Source organism: Myotis daubentonii, chromosome 3 (assembly GCF_963259705.1).
Source record: "Myotis daubentonii chromosome 3, mMyoDau2.1, whole genome shotgun sequence".
Taxonomy (NCBI): Eukaryota; Metazoa; Chordata; class Mammalia; order Chiroptera; family Vespertilionidae; genus Myotis; species Myotis daubentonii.
This window is the reverse complement of record NC_081842.1, coordinates 188,836,253-188,855,473: the sequence shown is the minus strand read 5'-3', so window position 1 is coordinate 188,855,473 and position 19,221 is coordinate 188,836,253. Positions and strand designations below refer to the sequence as shown.

Here is a 19,221-nt window from a genome sequence, read left to right as displayed (position 1 = left end):
ATGAACTCCCTCTCATGCTGATGGTTCTCTTGTCTCCAGCATATCACAGCAAATTTAATTGGCATTGATCTTACGAGGTTCAGGGTTTTCATCTCCATTTTACAGATGGGTAAATTGAATCCCAGGAAAAAGGCAGTGATTGTTGACTAATGATTGTGCTAGAAATAGAACTCAAGTCTTCCAGCCTCAAATTCTGATCCCTGGGCCAGAGGTTTCAAAGTTTGCTTTGTTTTAGCAGTAGAACTCCTTTTTTGCAAAGTTAACATGATATGAAACTCTGGTGCATTGAAGTTAAAACCAGAGCTGTTTTGATAGAAACTGGGATGAGACCCAGAGCCCTATTTCCTTTGCCTCTCTCAGGAAGCCCCCAGGCCTGAAAGCATTGCCGTCCCTGGCATTATCCTAGTGAGGTCAGCCAGGGCCTCACAGATCAGCCTTTAGTAGAACCTCCCAGAGCCTCAGGAATGACTTTTTCCACTGCATCTCATTAGGATAAGATTTTATGGCCTTGCCTAGTCCAGTACCACCAGTCCAGATTTTCAGGCCCCTAAATTCAGATTTCAGTTATCATTCTTAGCATTGCTGAGAGGAAAAGACACTTACTGATGTGCATCAGCATCTGGTAAGCCACAGGCATTGTCGTCATAATTATGTTTCACATCTGTTAGCTCTTGTGAGGCAGGTGGTATCATCTCCAGTATTCACTGAGTAAAATGAGGACTAGAAAGGTGAGGTTGTCCTGCTGATAAATGCAGAAATTCCACTTTATCTTTTTCTTGAGCTATTGCAGAGAACGTAGGTTTGCCACTCTTAACTCTGAATGAAGAATAACATAACAACTTCAGCTTTGTAAAGTTCATCCCATTCCATTTCCTCATTTGATGTTCTCAGCATGACAAAGGGTGGTTTTTCCATTTTGCAGATGAAGAAATTGGTGCTCAGAGAAGACAACTTATTGAGGATGACACACCTAGTAAAAGGCAGGAGCTCAGGCACAGTACTCAGGCCTTGTTTTCTGGATTGGGTTCCTGTCCTTGTCTCAAGGCAGGACAGTGCTGTAGTCATCTCTCCTGGAAAGCAGGAATCTGGAACCTCACCTGCAGAATGGGACTGGATATGGTTTAGGTATTCTGGGGCCTCAGAGACTTCTCTCTTCAGAATCATTTCTAGGGAAAGGCTTCATTAGGTAAATTCCCTGAGATAAGGGTGAAATATGTCTCATGCTAGATTTGACATTAAGCCCATGGTTACCAAGAAATTTTAGGTAAGTAGCAGAAAGCAGTTCTAAAATCCCAAACCATCTGCCACAGAGGTCTTATTGTATGCCAAACAATGAGCTTGAATTTAATATTTATCAGAGGGCCTAAATGAATCCCAAGCATTATCTAAACACCAGAATTCTGAGAAGAACCACAAAGGACAGTGATATGATCCAATACCTGAGACACCCACCCATCCCCACCCCTCACCATAAGCAGAGAATGCTGTGGCCAGGGCCAAGGAGCTGTTTTGATATCTAGAACCCAGTGATGAGGCAGAATCTGCTTCAGGTTCTGCAGTGCAATGCTTAGGGGCTGCAGCCTGGTGTTGGGCCATGGCCTAGGCATAGAAATGTCAGGCTGAGGTTCCCTTTACAAAGGTTTCCATAGCCACTTCCTTTTGATATTTACAAGCCCCTTGGAAGAAAGGGACTTCCTGTGTTATAAATAAGGAGACCGAGGTCCTGAGGGAAACACCTTGCCTGCAGAGGGCAGAGTCAAATTCTAACCCAGATTCTGGTCCTGTGCCCCGATTCTCACCACTGTACCTACCAGCGTCCTTGGAATGTTTCTGCAGAACAAGGCAAATATGAAGGGGGTGGAGGGCATAGGAGCAGGTCCTTTGCAGACAGGCCTTTAGCCAGGCATCAAGAAGCATTTATGAGGTAAACGGCTGGCTGAGAGTAGGCTTCTGAAGTACCCTCACCTAAGCAAATGTATCTCTTCTCCAGCACCCTATTCGCAGCTCTAGCAGCTATGTGTAAGGCAGGCAGCCTCTTCCTATTTTTTTAAGGTTCTCCTTATCTAGAAAAAGCAGAAGAAACCTCAAAGACCATCTAGTCTAAGAGGAAGTATCTCTAAGGAGATCCAAGTCCAGCCTAGGACATGGGTGGGCAACCCCTGGCACACGTGCCAAACATGGCATGTCAGTAACTTTTGCTGGCACTCGAAACCCTCTCTTATAATCTTCCATTTACAATTTTTTTCTTAATATCGACTTCTTTATTTTTCAGATAAATTCAGTGTAGGTGCATCTTAGATAAATAAATAATTTTACATAACAAGTTATCTTAAAGACCATAGACATGGATTGACGAGAGAGGGGAAGAGCAATTTCTATGCCTCTGCCTTAACTCTCCCTGCCTTCCTAGATCCGACCAGTGTTTTGGTTTCATCCACATACGCTTGTGAATCTTTGTTCTCAGTGATGAATTTTGTTAAGTCTCGTAATAGGAGTAGCCACACGGATGAAAGTAGTAGCTCATGCATATCTCTGAAGGTCACGAAATATAAACCTGATGTAAAATCTCTGTCATCAGTGATGCAGCAGCAAAAGTCCCCTGATAATATCAAACTGAGTCATAAAGTTTTCTGTCGGACTATCAGTGTACATGTATACATTAAAAAATAAATGTAGCCCTAGCCGGTTTGGCTCACTGGATAGAGCGTCAGCCTGGGGACTGAAGGGTCCCAGGTTCGATTCTGGTCAAGGGCATGTACCTTGGTTGCAGGCACATCCCCAGTAGGGGACGTGCAGGAGGCAGCTGATTGATGTTTCTCTCTCATCGATGTTTCTAACTCTCTATCCCTCTCCCTTCCTCTCTGTAAAAAAAAAATCAATAAAATTATTTTAAAAAAATAATAAAAATAAATGTATTTTTCATCATCATATACTGTGTTTTTGTTGCTCGAATGAATTTTATTATTTCTTCAAGGTTCTTCACATACGTACACCTTAAGAGATATCAGGTAGGCATAACATGTTCTCAAAAAATTAGGGTTGGCACGCAGAAGAATTTTGAGTCAGAGATTTTGCTGGTTTTGGCACGCACTCACAAAAAGGTTGCCCACCCCTGGCCTAGGACTTTCTGTTTTGCTGCCTTTTGCTCCATCCAGACAGGTACCTGGGAGCCAGTGCTGCAGCAGTCCTTCTGGACTATTCCCTGCTCTAACTCTGATTTTTACTGTTTTCCAGGTGAAACGTTTGTACTAGGGAATAGTCTGGCCCGGTCCTTGGAGCCACACTCAGACTCAATGGACTCCACCTTGAAACCCACCAACCTTGTCAGCACTTCCCAAAATCTTCGAACCCCTGGGTACCGGCCTTTGCTTCCATCCTGTGGCCTCTCACTGAGTGCTGCCTCAGCTATGCGTAGACTGTGCTCCAGGGGTAAGCTTACCAGAATGCTGGCCCTCCTGCCTTCCCTCATTCTTTCCTTTCTTTATTCCTTCCTGAGCTCTCGGAGGCTAGAAAGGACTTGGCTCTGTTTCGCTCTGTCTGGTGGTTGTGCCTGGCGAGGCACCTGGGAGGCAACCGAAGCTCTGGGATTGGCTTGAGAATAATGGTAACTAAAACATAGAGCCAAAGGGACAGGGAAGAATTCATTCAGTCCTTCAATGGCCACTTATTTGAATACTGTTTAGCATGGGGATGCAAAAATTGGTCACTTCTTATCCTCAAGGAGCTCACAGTATTGTGGAAGAGATACTGAAATAGGTAATTGTAAAACAACATCTTAGTGCAATTACAGAGATATTCTCTATTAGTATAAAAACTGCAGAAAGGAACACCTAATGCAAGCTAGATGTCCAAGGGAAGCTTCCTTGAGGAAGGATGCCCTTTCTGAGACTTGAAGGGTGACTGTATGAATGGCCCTATCAGGAATGGTAGGGGAGGGAGAGCTTTCCAGCAAGAGCACAGCATGAACAAGGGCAAAGGGAAAGAGCTAGCGCAGAGTATGCCAGGAACCACATGCTGTTTGGTGTTGCTGAAACAAAGGAGAATGCTGGGACTTCACAGAGAAAAGCCTGGAAAGGTCAGGCTTATACCACAGAGCCACCGAGGACCCTAAATGCCACATTGAAGAGTTTGGAGTTGATCTTATAGGCAATGCGAAGTTATCGAAGGCTTTTAATTAGAAGTAAGACCTAAAAAAGTTTGTTTTCAGTAGATCATTAACTACTATATTGAGAATGGATTAGAGGAGTGACAAGACTAGAGAGACCAGTTATAAGGTTATGGGCTTGAGCCAGACCAGAAGTGATGAAGGCCTAGATTAGGGCAGTGGTAGAAGGTTTGTAGAAGAGAGACTAGGTTTGAAACTATTCACCAGGTAAATTTAGTCAAATTTGAGGATTGTGAGGAAGAAGGGAGTGGGAATGTCTTCCAGGTTTCGAGATGAGGTGGCTGGATTAACGTTGGTGCCTAGAAGAGAAAGAAGGGTAAGGAGCCCATGGATCATCTAGGTCAGTGGTCAGCAAACCGCGGCTCGCGAGCCACATGCGGCTCTTTGGCCCCTTGGTGCGGCTCTTCCACAAAATACTGACTTCTTCGCATGGGCCACAAAGTTTCAATCGCACTGTATGTGCGCGCCCGCACATGGTATTTTGTGGAAGAGCCACACTCAAGGGGCCAAAAAGCCACATGTGGCTCACGAGCCACGGTTTGCCAACCACGGATCTAGGTGATATTTAGAAGGTGGTGGCTATTTAGATCTGATTCTCAGGGAAGAGGACTGAGCTGAAATTAAATATTTGGGAGTCATCAACACATAGATAGTATAGTTGAAGCTGTAGGGTGAATGGCACCCATTTCCCAGGAGTATGTGTAGAATGAAAACAGTTAACCATGATGGAGTCCTGGGGACCAACAAAGTATAGGAGATAGAAACAGGAAGAAGATCCCACCCAGGAGACAAAGGAGTAGTCAAATAGGAAAAACAGAAGACTTTAATATTGTGGCAGCCAGGGCAATAGGGAATGTTTTAAGGAGAGCACAGCACAGGTTCAGTAAAATAAGGACGGAGAAATATCTACTGGATGTGTAGCTTCAGTGTTGGTGAAGGGTAGTGAGGGCAGATTGCAGTGGGTAGGAATATCACGGAGAGTTTGTTGAAAAAAAGAAAGATGATGACCTTTCAAAGAAGGTCTTCTAGAGTGGAAGCACACTGGGCATGCTTATTAGTAGACAACTTGAGCCTTCCAAGGAGAAGAAATTAAGAATATGGGAAAGAGGAAAAAGTAAGGCCTTGAGAGTTGTAGGAAGGATTAGGGATCCAGGGCACAGGCAGATAGCTCTTAAACCGGAAGGAGGCACACCTTGTTCTCTGACACTGGAGGGAAGATAGTGGCCATGAGTAAATGGAGAGAGGGCTAAGTAAGGCAGGCTTAGGAGTGCTGAAAGATTGAATTGGTCATAAAGAAGACAGGGGAAATGGATGAAGGAGAAGGGAATTGTTTGTGGGGAACACCAAAGGCCCAGCTGTGCTTGCAGACTAATTTGGAAGTTTGCAAGAGCTATAGTTTTCTTCTGTGGCTCTTAGAAACCAAGATGTGGCGTGAGAAAAGAGTTTGAGGATTAAGGTTTTATGTTTATGTCAAGCTAGTAGGACAAGAGGGGGCAGGGAGTGAGGAAGCATATAAAGGAATTGAGGAGCTGGAGGGAGAGGAGTTTAAATCAACACTGGATCTGGGCAGGGTGGGGAAGAAGCAAGGCTAAGAGAAGGCTGAAGGATGGGGAATTGTAAGATTGATGTGTTGATGATCTTGTTATGTCAAGGTTATAATGGACATAAGTCACAAGACAGTTGGGAAGACAGGGTTGAGGTCAGAAAGTGGCATGTTTAAAATTCTGAAGTGATGTTTAAAATTGTTCCAAGTGATGGCAAAAACCAGACAGTGAATTTGGCAATTGGTATTTGAAGTAGAGTAGATGTGAAAGTCACTGGCAGAAGCAAGGAAGTTGAATAGATTGCTGATTGCCTCTGAAAATTATGGCAGGAATTGGGGGGGAATAGAAGGCAGTGAGCTAAATACCAAAAAGTCTTCATTTAACAAGAGGTAGAAACGCTGAGATTTATAGACGACAGTGTGCCCTCTGAAGAACATGAGCTTTCATAGGAGGATGGTCTAAAAGTAGCAATGGGGGTACAGGAGATCCACCTTCACACCCCACAGCTGGGCCTTTGGTGTTTCCCACAAAAGGCCGTATGCTTTCACAGCCCAGGAATGTGTGGGCTGTAAAAGAATAAGGAGACTCCATTAACAAGGCTTGCAATGGAAAGAGGTGGCCTCAGGAGAGTTTTCAGGAAGGGTGACGGGAAGAAGCCTGGGATGCCCCTCCCCAGTGAGGCAGCAAAGTGGAGCATGAGAAGCTCTGAAGTAGAGAGTTGATCCCCTGCCTGGAGCTTCGGGTAAGTCATCTTACCTTGCACATCTTCATGTTCCCCATATGCAAAATGGAGATGGTGACATCCACCTGGTCTTTCCACAGGAGTGTTAAAAGGATCTGATGGAAGCAGGGATATGGGATCGTTTTGGAAACTAACTCATTCCCCAGGTAGGAGGGCATTCCTTTACTGTGATCTTCTCCAAGGCCCTGTTTCCGTTAGGAGTGCCTCATGTGGCACCGGCCTCAGATGTCACTGTTGTCCCCAGGCATCTTTACTCTTCCTTTGGAATACATTGAGTCTGTTGGCCAGGTCATGGTCTAGATTGCTTCTGATCCTGAAGAACCCAATAAGGCTATGAAAGGATTCTATTCAGTTGGCCCTAAAATTGTTTCTCTCATAGAATTTAATGGATGTCAAGTCTATCCCCTCTTATTTCATGACCCAGGATGATTGGGCATCTGTTTGTTAGTCTGGCCTCTGTGGAGGTGCCTCACCTGCCTTAGTCATTCTCAGATTGAGACCCTCTCCCTTCTTTGAGGAGTAACCACCAGCTCTACCCATTGGGTGGAGGGAGAGAACCTTGATATAGTCTATCTGAAAAATTGAGACTAGGAAAAGATCGAGACAGGGCCCTAACTCATCTCCTTCCTGCCTGTGTGGTCTTGGGCAAGTCCCTTCTCTTCTCTGAGCCTCAGTTCTCTCATCTCTAAACTGAAGATGATGATAATTCCTTCAGGAGCTGTTTTAAAGGGAAAATGAGTGGACAATGGTGGGAGTTCTTTATAATGTTCATATGTCAGACCTCTCTTCACCACACTCACCACTACCGCCTGGTGCATGCCACAGTCATCTCTTGTCTGGACTATCATAGGAGACTCATTTACAGCTGGTCTCCTTCACTTGTCCTTGCCCCCTAACACCTGTTATCAACATAGACTATGAGAGGGATTCTTTTAGTTATAAATTGGTTCATGTCACTCCTGTGCTCAAACTCAACTCATGTCACTCAGAAAAGCCAGTGGCATACAAGGTCTTCTGTTACCTCACCACTGCTCCCCTGCCCAGCATACACATACACGCCTCTGAGATGTTACTTCCTGCTACTTCTCCTCATTCACTCTGCTCTGGCCCATTGCCTCCCTGCTCAACCCTAAATATACTCATCACTCTCTGCCTCAAGTTCTTTGCTCAAATGTCTTCATCTCCGTAGAGTATACATTCTAACAGGAATAGGCTGACAAACACATAATATCCTATATAATAAAACCCTAATATGCAAATAGGCCAAATGGTGAAATGACTGGTCTCTATGACATGGAGGAGCTGCCCCCTGGTGGCAGTGCGCTCCCACAGGGGGAGTGCTGCTCAGCCAGAAGCCTGCTCATGGCTGGTGAGTGCAGCCGCAGTGGCGGGAGCCTCTCCTGCCTCTGCTGCAGGTGGACGGTAAGGGGCGAGGGGTCCTGGACTGCAAGAGCCCCGGACTGTGAGAGGAATGTCTTACTGCCGGCTTAGGCAGACATCCCCTGAGGTCTCGGACTGCGAGAGGGCGCAGGCCAGGCTGAGGGACCCCCCACCCAGTGCACGAATGCTTGCACTGGGCCTCTAGTATAATAATATTACATATGTGGATATGTATGTGTTTATAATATATGTGTATGCATGAATAATACTGTGTGTGTGAGTGATTTCTAGCTTCCCTGGGTAGAGGAATTGGACACTCAGTTGTATATCTCCGTTCTGCTCTCCATAATCTCTAAGTTTGTTTCTGTCTTAGCATCACAGTAGACTTTCAAGGTAGGGAGAAGTGGCTGGCTATAGAGAGTTCTCTCCAACTTCCTGTCTACTGCCACCTCTAAAAAGCCATCGGAAATTCTGTGGCTCTAATCCAGCACACTTCTCCCCTGGTCTGCTCAGTGCCCAGCCCCAAGCTTCATCGCAGAGGCACGACTGATTAAATCATTGGCTATTAGTGATTGAACTCGATCTCCAGCCTCTCCCTTCCCCAGGAGTTTGGAGGTGGGGCTGAAAGGTCCAACTCTCTAGCCACCTGGTTGGTTCTTCTGGCAAGCAACTCCCATCTTTAGGGTCTTTCCAAAAGTCATCTCATTGACATACTCATAATGAAAGGGGCTCATCATAAATAACCTTTATTTATCTCACCACTTGGGAAATTCAAAGAATTTTTAAAGTTCTGTGCCATAAATGGGTATTAAGACCAAATATGTATGTTTCATATTATAAATCACAATACCATAAGGACATAGCAGGGGAGAAAATAGAAGACATTGATGCATAAAATTATTTTAGGTAGTCATATGTGCTGGAAAGAAAAAACAAAAACTACAGAGTCAATGGGGTTGAGAGTGACAATGGGGAATGGAGTGCTTTTACTAGATCAGGGAAAGCCACTCTGAGGAATTGGTATTTGAGCTGAGACCTGAATGTTGAAGAGGAATTGGGTATGCAAAGATCTGGAAAAAGAGCATTTCAGACAAAGGAAATTACAGGTCAAAGAATAAGAGCATAGCCTGTTCAAGTAGCAGCAAGAAAACTGGCTTGTCTGGATTATTGTGAGGGAAAGATGGGGCTGGGCTTGAGACGTGAGGTCAGAAGGAGGAAGGGCCAGGTGATGGAGCAACTGCAAGGCCGAGGAGTTGAGATGTCCTGTCAGGTGTGAGGGGAGGCCACTGCATGGGGTTTCTAGGGACTGACATCATCCAATTTCTTTTTTTTTTTTTAATATATATTTTATTGATTTTTTTACAGAGAGGAAGGGAGAGGGATAGAGAGTTAGAAACACTGATGAGAGAGAAACATCAATAAGCTGCCTCTTGCACACACCCTGCTGGGGTTGTGCCCGCAACCAAGGTACATGCCCTTGACCGGAATCGAACCTGGGACCTTTCAGTCCACAGGCCGACGCTCTATCCACTGAGCCAAACCGGTTAGGGCCATCCAATTTCTTTTTAAAGGCTGCTTTGACTGCTTTCCCGATAATAGATTATTAGGCGATGTGATGGGAGAAGTGTGTAGCGGTTAAGCTGTAACCAGGGATACACAAAATGCTTTGTGAGGCCAGTTATTTCCATATTACACCAGAAAAGTTTCACAGAGGAGCTGGTCCTTGAAGCCATCCCTTGCTTGGCTAAGTTGGGGTTTGCCAAAGAAAAGAAATTGAAGGGAGACGAGGGACACATTCCAGGAAGAGGGATGCCATGTACCAGAGATCTGTGGCAGGTGATGACCAGAATAGAGATCCCAACTCCCACAGGGAAGTGGCGATTGAGCCACAATTGAGATACAAGCTCTAAGCGGGGCACTAAAGTAACGCTGAGGCTTCTGGAAGCCAAAGCAAAACTGTCTGCCTCTGTGCATTAGCTATAGGGAGGTCAGCTCTTCCCCAGGGCTTTATCCTCCACTTTTTTTCTCTCTAGACCCAGGAATTGGGCTCTGCTCTTGCCCAGTTCCCAGGTCTCTCAGTAATGGTTGCCAGAACCACGGCAAAAGCAGTTTCACCCCCCAGCCCCACCGAACCTAAGTAAGCCCATCACCTCATTTACCCGACTCTAGCCCAGGAGGAGTCACAGCCTCTGTGTAACATTCTATTTTCAAAATCAGATCTACCCTTAAAGAACAAAGATTTAACTCACAAAGACCCTTTATGGAAACCCTCCCTCCCTCTGCTGCCTCTGGTCCCTCTGCTGTTAGTTCACCCATAGAGTGAAAACAGGACATGCCAAGGAGTGTGGTGGGAGTTCAAACCAGTTCCCACCCATGATGCCAGCTGTCCCTCTGTCCTGCAGGGTCGGACCGATACCTGGAAAGCCGGGATGCCTCTCGAGTGAGTGGCCGGGACCCCTCCTCATGGACAGTCGAGGATGTGATGCAGTTTGTTCGGGAAGCTGATCCTCAGCTTGGACCCCACGCTGACCTTTTTCGTAAACACGTAGGTGCCCCTGCTGATCTCTCGGGTTCACTGGGAGTATTGCTTCTGTAGCCACAGACTCTGTAGGGCATGGGCTCTACATTTGTTCCAGGTCCCTTGAAACAGCTCAGGAAACCACACAAACTTGGGGTCAGGATCTTGGGTCTCAACCAGCCCTCACTGGGCACTGAGTTCAGCCCACCGCGCTGGTGTGGGGTCTGATGCAGCCACATTCCTGCTGGGTGTGCGCCCTGTGGGCTCCGCAGCAGGGACAGGCCCTCCTCTTCCTAGGAACGCTGCTCTCTCATCTGCCAGCCTTGGCCTGAGAGTCAGGGGCCTTGGCCCAAGTTAAAGAGTCCCTTGCCAAGTGGTCCCCAGCTCTCCACCCTCATCAGGCCCTCGTCTTCTCCTAAGCCAGCGATGGCGAACCTTTTGAGCTCGGCGTGTCAGCATTTTGAAAAACCCTAACTTAACTCTGCTGCCGTGTCACATATAGAAATTTTTTGATATTTGCAACCATAGCAAAACAAAGACTTATATTTTTTATATTTATTTTATATATTTAAATGCCATTTAACAAAGAAAAATCAACCAAAAAAATGAGGTGACATGCGTGTCATAGGTTCACCATCACTGTCCTAGCCTCTCACACATCTCTTCAAGTGACCAGTTGGCCCTGTGGCCAGGGACTACTCCTAATCTCCGCATTGACCATTCTTCTGATTTGGGGCACAAGGCCATTTCCCCTGCTGCTTGGTGCAGTTCTCCCCTCTGAGCACTCAGAACAGAACTGCTTTCTTCATTGGTCATTTAAATTTCCCATGCCAGGTGGGTTTGGAGGGTGCTCTTAGCTCAGGCCTGCTGTGTGTCTAGCTCACACAGATGGCCCCTGCCTCTTAGGAAGGAAGAGGACTCAGAATAACAAGGTCATATACACTGACCGGGAGGCTTCCTAGAGGAAATGGAACTGAGCTGGACTCAGAGATCTGGGAGGGTTCAACAGAGAAAGGAAACTGGTACAAACATGTGAAGAGCTTAGCAGGTGGGCTCAGCAATAGCTGTTTGTGGGGAAGGGAGGGTAGGAGACAAAAGGTGGGAGACCAGGGAGGCTATAGTGTCACAGCAGGTCCACTGGACTCCATGTGGCTGTACTTCCCTGGGGTGGTCAGACCAACCAGGCCTCTGATGGCGCCTCTCCCACGCCCTACAGGAGATCGACGGCAAGGCCCTGCTCCTGCTGCGCAGTGACGTCATGATGAAGTACATGGGGCTGAAGCTGGGGCCCGCGCTCAAGCTCTCCTACCACATTGACCGGCTGAAGCAGGGCAAGTTCTGAGCAGGAAGACACGGCCTGACAACTGAGGGGTGGAGCAGACGGGGCGGCATTCTCCAACCAGCAGCCGGCTCCCGGTGGTTGGTGGCATTCGGCACACCTCAGGACTGCAGGAGGCTATGCAGAGCCCCCACTGCTCCCCTCCATGTCCTTCCATGAAGGGCTGAGCAGGGGGAGTGTGGGGCCCAGGGCTGGCGCTGTTCTGAGGCCCCCTCTATTTATTTCCCAAGTCTGGCCGGCCTCAGAAGTTTAGACTGAACACCTGCCATGTGATGGCAAAGGGGAGGACCCCTGAGGCCTCAGAAGACGGGGCCCTGAACTGACACTCATGCCCAGTCCCCTTACCACTTGCTGGGTCTGATGTGGTACCCACTGCCACAGCTCCTGCTTTCTCCTACGAGATACCCAGATTCCAAACTCATGGTGCAAACCTCTACCTTTTTTAAAAAAAAAGTTCATTTTGTATTGTTATTTATTGTTTCTGGCACTTGGGCAAGGCCTTCAGTTCCTACTCCTCACTCCAAACATGGGGTTTCAGGAGGAGAAAGACTGCCCTGCCCTGGTCCTAGAGAGGTGTGGCCCCTTCACAGAGGACAGAACCTCAGGGCACTTTCTCTTTGGGACAGACAGACCCATAAAGCCTTGACCACATCGCTCAGTGTTGGGTGGAGAGGGGCCTGTCACCTTCCCCTCTCTTCCTTATTGGGCCCATCGCCCAGCCTCATCCATGGGAATGGGAGTCCCTGCCCACACTGACCCAGCACAGCTCCTTGCTCTGGCCAGAACTGCTGCCGCAGAAGGTCGGGCCAATGATTTTAGGCCAAGAAGTCCCTAGGGTGGTGGGAGGTAAGGGTCTCCAGGCTGGAGTCTGGCTGCACCCACTCCGCTGTCTACATGCTTCCTTCGCAAGCAGGTCAGCACAGCTGCCCTGCTACCCTCTGGACTACTTTATGTTGACTTGTTTATAAATAAAAAGCAATATAGATGCCAGTGTCTTTTCAATCAACAGCCAAATCACTGTTTTCCAGTAGGCAGGTCAGTCCTCCCTCATGGTCTTAGTTTCCTCACATATAAAATAAGGAGCTTGGACAAGATGATCCCTGAGTTCTTCTAATTCCAGCAAATTCCTAACAAACAGATTAGCCAGGTGTCCCCTGGGGTCCCAGCACTGCATGCCAGCAGGACAGCGGTGCGCACAGCAGCTCCTCAAGCCCGAGCTGGAAGAACACTGTTAAGGTTAGCAGCTCCCAGGAGCCTCAGTGGCTGGGCTCATCCACATCCTCGGGCAAGGAGAGGTGCAGACTAACCGGGCCAGGGGCAGGTGCTCAAGGCCAGGGCCACACCTCCCTGTTTCTCACGGGATGGCAGAGAAGGTGTAGGGGCAGCAGCACAGTTCAGTATAACCCGAGTGTCACTGTGTGCCCCACACACTGCTCTACATGAGTTAGAATGAGCTCATTTAACCTTCACAACAAACCCATTTTGTAGGTGAGGAAAGGGAAGCTCAGATCACAGCCAGGAAGTGTTAATGTAGGCATTTGAAGCCAGGTAACCTGACTTCAGGGCCACAGTGAGGTTCCAGCTAGTCCAGCCATTCGCTCTGGGTCAGCATTGCCTGGGGAGGGGTCGGGGAGAGTGGGTAAGGAGACTTCTGAGGGGAAGGGCGTACTTGCCAGCTCTCGCCAGTGACTGGTTCTGACATCCTGATGAACTTAGAATGCCCTTCCACTCGGCCACTGTAGGCTCCTAACCATGGTCTCCTCAAAGCGGCCAGAGGGTCAGGGCTACCAAGCCAGAGTAGGCACAGTTTTCCACAGACGCCTGGACATTGGGGTCTGGTAGGCTGTGCTGCTCATTGGGGTGCTCCCCATAAGGAACTTGGCCTATTGTTCAGGGCTCTCCTGTACCTCCGGCATAGAAAAGGGCCTGGTGTCAGGGAGCCCTGGACCCAACTGTGCGAGCTCTGACCCAGCCTGGAGGTAGCTGAGCCCAATTGGAGCCTGGGATTGATGACTGAAGGGGGGATGGAGGGCACCATGGGACCTACATGGCACTAGGGCCTAGAGCAGTGGTTCCCAACCTTCTGGTCCTTTAAATACAGTTCCTCATGTTGTGACCCAACCATAAAGTTATTTTTGTTGCTACTTCATAACTGTAATGTTGCTACTGTTATGACTCGTAAATATCTGATATGCAGGATGGTCTTAGGTGACCACCAAAGGGGTCGCGACCCACAGGTTGAGAACCGCTGGCCTAGAGAGACATCACAGAGGAAGGAAGTACACCTTCAGCCCCTGGGTTCCGGGAGCTGCCCTGAGGGAGCCTTGGGGCCTAGCTGGTGTATGGTTACAGAGAGGGTGGGGGTGGGGGATAGCATCCTCCTGAGGGACTTCCCACCCTCGCCTGCCCAGTGCCTGCGGCTGGCCAAGAAGGCATTATTGGCTCTCATGAGATCACAGAGGTAGTTGCACGGGCCCCGCCCACTTCCTGCAGCCTTGGTTCTTGCTGCCACCCCATGCCAAGCCCCCAAGTGCCCTAGGGAGCCGCTGGCCAGGGATCAGGGAGCTGTGGGAGCTCAGGCCACTACCTCCCAGGAAGTGCAAGGACATGAGGGTCATAGGCCTCCCTTGTCCTTCTATTCCTGTTGGTCCTGAATGCCCCCACCCCAGCCTTGGTGGCCCCCAGGCCCTGACAACTTCAAGGATCCGATCTGAAAAGATGCAGGCTGGTGGTACCTGCCACACTGACCAGAAGCTGGGTGTGGGCGGGTAAGTGGAGGGGCTGGTGTGTGCACAGCTCAGGATTGAGGTCCCTGGCCTGGCAGGAGGTGGGAGGGCGGGTAGGGCCCCAGCTCTGACCCTCATTCTGCCCCTCCTCATTTATGCTCTCTGAACCAAAAACGGAGGGCTCAGTCTAGACTAGTTCTTAAGAAGGGTCCACGAGCCTTCTCAAGTTATACATATACATATATGCAAAGCCCATTCTTCTGGGGAGAGGCCATAGCTTTCATCAGCATGCCCAAAGCATAAAACCTCGGCTCTAAAACCCTCTGACCCAGCCCTGACCATTTCAGAGCCATTCTGGGCTCACACCAGGTTCAGACCAGGCAAGCAGAAGCAGCAGTGGGGCCACAGTCAGGCCTCAGAGACGTGAGTCCTGGTTCCCTCTGTCCCTCTTTGGGCATATCCCCTGTCTTCCGCTCTGGACTGGAGGGGCAGGCTCTCATGCTCTGTTCTCCGGCCCAGCCCTGTCTGACTCTCCTCTTTCCTGTCCCAGGCCTGGGGTGGCTGGCAGGCCCCTTCCTGCTAGCCCACTGCCTTCCCAGCCCCTGCCCATCTGTGAACCTCCCAGGAGCTTTGGCATCTCTTTGGTCCCCTGGAGGCCCTGGGCCAAGCTGAGAGCCCAAGGCCCTGGGAAGAGCAGCCAGCAGTAAGGAATCCCAGAAGCCCTTCTGAGGGAGACCCCTCCAGGGGCCCCCAGGAAGAGATCAGCACAAACTGGTGCAGGAGCCCCTCATGGAGCCCCCAGGCAAGCAGTCCCTGCAGGAGCTCCCCACAGAAGAGTCCCTGCCTGAGGACTCAGGCCTGGAGGGGGCTCCCAGCACGCATATGCTCTACGTGGGCCACCTGAACTCCCAGTTCTCAGTGCCGGTGCTCACCTGCCTGCTCCGAGACACCCTGGAGCGGCTGGAGCTGCCAGTGGCGCGGGAGCACATCGAGGTGGTGAGGCGGCCGCGGAAGGCCTATGCCCTGGTGCAGGTGGCCACCCCTGAGGACACCCTGGCCTCCCTCCGCTGCCGCCTGCAAACAACCTTGGAGGAGCACCAGATCATCAAGGAGCTGGTGGCCCGTGGGAAGGAGCTGGTGTTGGGAGACGGCCGTGAGCCCACACACCACAGAGAGGTAAGTGAGTCTTTGCCGGAGCTACCAGGCTGCAAGCCCCAGAGCCTGACCCAGGGGTCTGGGTATGGATGGCCTGCACCGCCATCCATAGGTGGAGGGGTATCTTTGAGAAACTGGGGACAAATCTGCAAACTTGGGGACTGCTACCCAAAAAACTGGCCTGCAGTGGGCGTTGCCAGCTCACTCCCAAAGGGACAGTGTGCTTCCAGCCAGAAGCATGTGTAGAAAGGCAGATGTGCGGGACTCCTCCCTGGGTCCTCTGCATCCCCGCCTCTGGAGCCAGGCCGGCCCAGCCTCAGGTCCCAAGGGGGTCCTCATTTCCCCCTTGGACCACTCACTCAGTTGACAAACACCAGCAGCCGCTCTATGCCAGGCTGTAAAGCAGGGAGCCCTCTATCTATGAACAGAGCCAGACACGGCCGAGGAAGCTGCATGGTGGCCTCCATAACTGTGGGGGGGACACAGGAGGGCTCCCATTGCTTTCTGGGGACAAATAGCAGGGGAAGTGAAAGCCGGGCTGGGATTTAGGGAGTGGGGCTGGCATTCCAGGCAGAGGAACATGGCACATACAAAGGAACAGGGTGGTGAGGGGAATGTTATAGGCAGAAGGCAGGCCAGGCGGTGTCCCTGGAGCTCAGGCTGAAGCTGCAGAAAGAACAAAGGAAGAAAGAGGGCAGGGGCCAGGCCACCCAGGGCGGTGAGACCCAGTCAGTGGGACTGAAAGGTTGGCTTCTACAGGGAACATGAGGGAAGACTCGCCTCACTGAGGCCACGCAGGTCATTCCATGAGACAGGTGATCCTGGTTTACCTTTCCTTTTGGGGTGAAAATGCCTCTGTGTTTAAACTGCTGCAGAACTAAACAGCTCTGTGACTTGCACTTCAAGATCAGAGCCTGATTACGTGTTTGTATGACAGTTTCTCACATTTGTGATACACCTGTCTTTTCTGGGCACTGCAGGGCAGATAGGGACATGCCCCTCATCGCTATGCCTCTGCCCACACTGAGCTCCCGGGGCTGGAGGCCTCTTCCAGAGCCTAGCAGGCCGGGAGTGGCCATGGGCTCATTTCCAGAGCCCCGGACAGAGCAGGAAGCACGGAAGGGAACTACGGAGGGCCTGAGGAAAGTTGACGTTCAGGAGGGACGAGTGGTCCAGAAAGTGATCAGCTAGGGTTTCAGGAAGATCAGGAAGGGGGTGGGGTCTCAGTTCAGAGACCTGAAGCTGTCACATGGGACCTGAGGTATCTCCTGGTGACCCAGTCCTGGGCCTCAGAGGTCTGTCCCAGCCAAGTGGGAAGAGATTGGCCCACAGCTGTCCCAGCTTCCAGCAGGAGAAGGAGAGCTCTTCTTACCCACCATGCATCTCACAGTCCACCTGGGAAGAGGGCAGCCCAGCCGGCAAGAACCAGTGGCTGGTTCCAATCCTTGATCCAGCAGCCTTTCCCTCATGGGCTGCAGGACCTTGAGCAGAATTAGATCCCTCTGCCTGGGAGGAACACGGGGCTTCCTCAGTGGGCTGGGCCCCAGGGTGGTGGAGGTGGGAGTTCTGGAAGCCTGTCCCTCTTGCTGCCCTGCTCAGGGATTCTTGCTCCACACCAGCAGGAGGAGAACAGAGGCCCGAGCCCTGGCCCCAGCCCCGGACCCAGCCCGGGCTCCAGCCGCCCACCTGCCAGGCACACCAACGCCCCGCCGGCCCAGGCCCTGGGGTGGCCTAGCTCCATGCACCAGCCCAGCTGCACGCGCTCGGACAGCGCCATCGTGCACCAGGAGATCCAGGGCCAGGAGCGGCTTTTCCAGGGCGCCTTCCTGGGTAGTGAGACGCGCAACATGGAGTTCAAGAGGGGCGGCGGCGAGTACCTGAGCCTGGCCTTCAAGCACCACCTGCGGCGCTACGTGTGCGCCTTCCTCAACAGCGAGGGCGGCAGCCTGCTGGTGGGCGTGGAGGACAGTGGGCTCGTGCGGGGCATCCGCTGCAGCCACCACGAGGAGGACCGTGTGCGTCTGCTGGTGGACTCTGTCCTGCAGGGCTTCAGGCCGCAGGTCTTCCCTGATGCCTACACGCTCACTTTCATCCCAGTGGTCACCACCTCCGCCAGCGGCACGCCCCTCAAGGTGAGCTGCGGGACAGGAAGGTCTCTGGGGCTGTTGTCATCTGTCATTTCATCACCCTACACGTGATGGCCCACATCCACTCTGCTGAGCAGTGCTGGGCAGGAGGTGGCGCAAAGGGGAGTCGGGAAATGGTGATGAGAAAAGAGATGGACTAGCCCTGCGCCAGCCCCACAGGCTGTCTCCAGGAGCCAAAAGTCAGGACCAAGCAGGGCGGGATTTGGGCTGCACACTCTCCCATGCAGCATCCCAGAGCTGTTGTTGCCCTTGGCCAGGTGATCCGCCTGAGCGTGCACGCCCCAAAGGCCCAGGCGGAGCCGCAGCTCTACGAGACAGACCAAGGGGAGGTGTTCCTGCGCCGTGAGGGGAGCATCCAGGGCCCGCTGGCCGTCCACGCCATCCAGGAGTGGTGCAGACAGGTAAGTGGAGAGGCTGGTCAGGTGGGATGGGGGCTAAGCTGAGCAGTCCTGGGCAAGCCCTCAGGTTTCCCTTGATGCTACATTGCCCCGTGAGTGTGCCCGAGGGGTTGAATTGAAATATCCCTACCACCTGCCATATTCCACCATTGAGTGGCTGGGGGAGTCAGCAGAGTAGAATATTGAGAAGTTTTAAGACAACCCCGAGGGCTGTATACATTTTGGGGGAGGCCCTCAAGATCAGGGGCAGGGAGTGCTGGACACAGTCCCAAGCAAAAGCCTTTTCAAGAGGGAAGCATCAGGTGGCAGAAAAGCAGAGGAAGGTGGAGAGAGAGGACATTGCGGGAGGAGGGGCTGCCACCTGAGCTGCCTCTGGTACTCGAGGAGGCTGCAGGGGACAGGTCATTCCAGGGCTTGGGATGCTCAGCTTCCCTCAAGACCCCAGGTCTGACTCCATCAGGGGTGTCTGCGTGGCCTGGGGACCAGGCTTCCCCACCTAGCAGTGCCAATCCGGTGCCAGAGGCCTTGAGCAGGCCGCCCCCCCGCCCCCTCCCGCCAGGCTCTCTGGGCCTGGCCCTCCTCCATCAGTTCAATCCTGGGAGGAGTGTGTGTGGACCTGAGATGATGTCAGCTTAGACAGCGGTTTCTACGATGTCTCCTCAGAAGTGGGCGGCAGAGCTGAGCAAGCTGGAGGAGAGGGTGAAGCTGCTGACGGCCGAGAAGGAGCAGCTCCAGCAGCGGCTGCAGCAGCACAGGCCCATCTCCTGCACCTGCTGCGTCCTGTGAGGGCCCCGTGGGCAGGCGAGCGCAGGGATGAAGCTGGCACTCACCCTGGGAGATACAGGGATTGCCTATTTGAGCCAAAGACCTCCCAATAAACCCATCTGGCTGCTCAGAGGGGGACGGGAGCACCAGGCTTCCTTGCTCCTTCAGCAGCATTGCATACACAGGCTGGTCCCACGTGGCTTCAATTCTGAGCAGACTCCGGGCTGTGTAGCTAATAAATTGCTCTTAGCATGAGCCCTGAGGAACCTCACCTTCAGAAAGAACCTGTAAAAACTTGGCCAGGCTATCCTGGGGCTGGGCTAGAAGGGGCCGTCCCTGTCC

At 51.2% G+C, this 19,221-nt stretch overlaps 2 protein-coding genes across 25 annotated transcripts in view; both read left to right on the top strand.

Annotated features, from left to right (window-relative positions):
• The window catches only part of SCMH1 (Scm polycomb group protein homolog 1), a 136,786-nt gene extending 124,113 nt beyond the window's left edge, over nt 1–12,673 (top strand). For 19 of the 24 annotated variants that reach the window (XM_059689771.1, XM_059689768.1, XM_059689772.1 and 16 more), the window contains 4 exons: nt 3,235–3,429; nt 6,532–6,597; nt 10,234–10,376; nt 11,566–12,673. In XM_059689771.1, coding sequence (XP_059545754.1) covers nt 3,235–3,429; nt 6,532–6,597; nt 10,234–10,376; nt 11,566–11,691 — 530 coding nt within the window. In that variant the 3' untranslated portion in view covers nt 11,692–12,673. The remainder of the gene's footprint in view (nt 1–3,234; nt 3,430–6,531; nt 6,598–10,233; nt 10,377–11,565) is intronic. The other 5 variants (XM_059689766.1, XM_059689754.1, XM_059689755.1 and 2 more) reach the window with 2 other exon arrangements.
• Nucleotides 12,674–15,159: 2,486 nt separating this feature from the next.
• SLFNL1 (schlafen like 1) lies at nt 15,160–19,019 on the top strand. The gene is made up of 4 exons (XM_059689773.1): nt 15,160–15,590; nt 17,189–17,701; nt 17,974–18,117; nt 18,778–19,019. Exons 1-4 carry the CDS (start codon nt 15,204–15,206, stop codon nt 18,898–18,900), a joined length of 1,167 nt encoding a protein of 388 aa, XP_059545756.1. The 5' UTR covers nt 15,160–15,203; the 3' UTR covers nt 18,901–19,019.
• Nucleotides 19,020–19,221: the final 202 nt, after the last annotated feature.

Bases quoted from the DNA above. Each gene is read 5' to 3' on its own strand.
- SLFNL1 (XM_059689773.1), top strand. From the start codon at position 15,204: ATGGAGCCCCCAGGCAAGCAGTCCCTGCAGGAGCTCCCCACAGAAGAG. The intron at 17,702-17,973 runs GTGAGCTGCGGG...GCCCTTGGCCAG, and splicing joins CCAGCGGCACGCCCCTCAAG to GTGATCCGCCTGAGCGTGCA. The intron at 18,118-18,777 runs GTAAGTGGAGAG...ATGTCTCCTCAG, and splicing joins TCCAGGAGTGGTGCAGACAG to AAGTGGGCGGCAGAGCTGAG.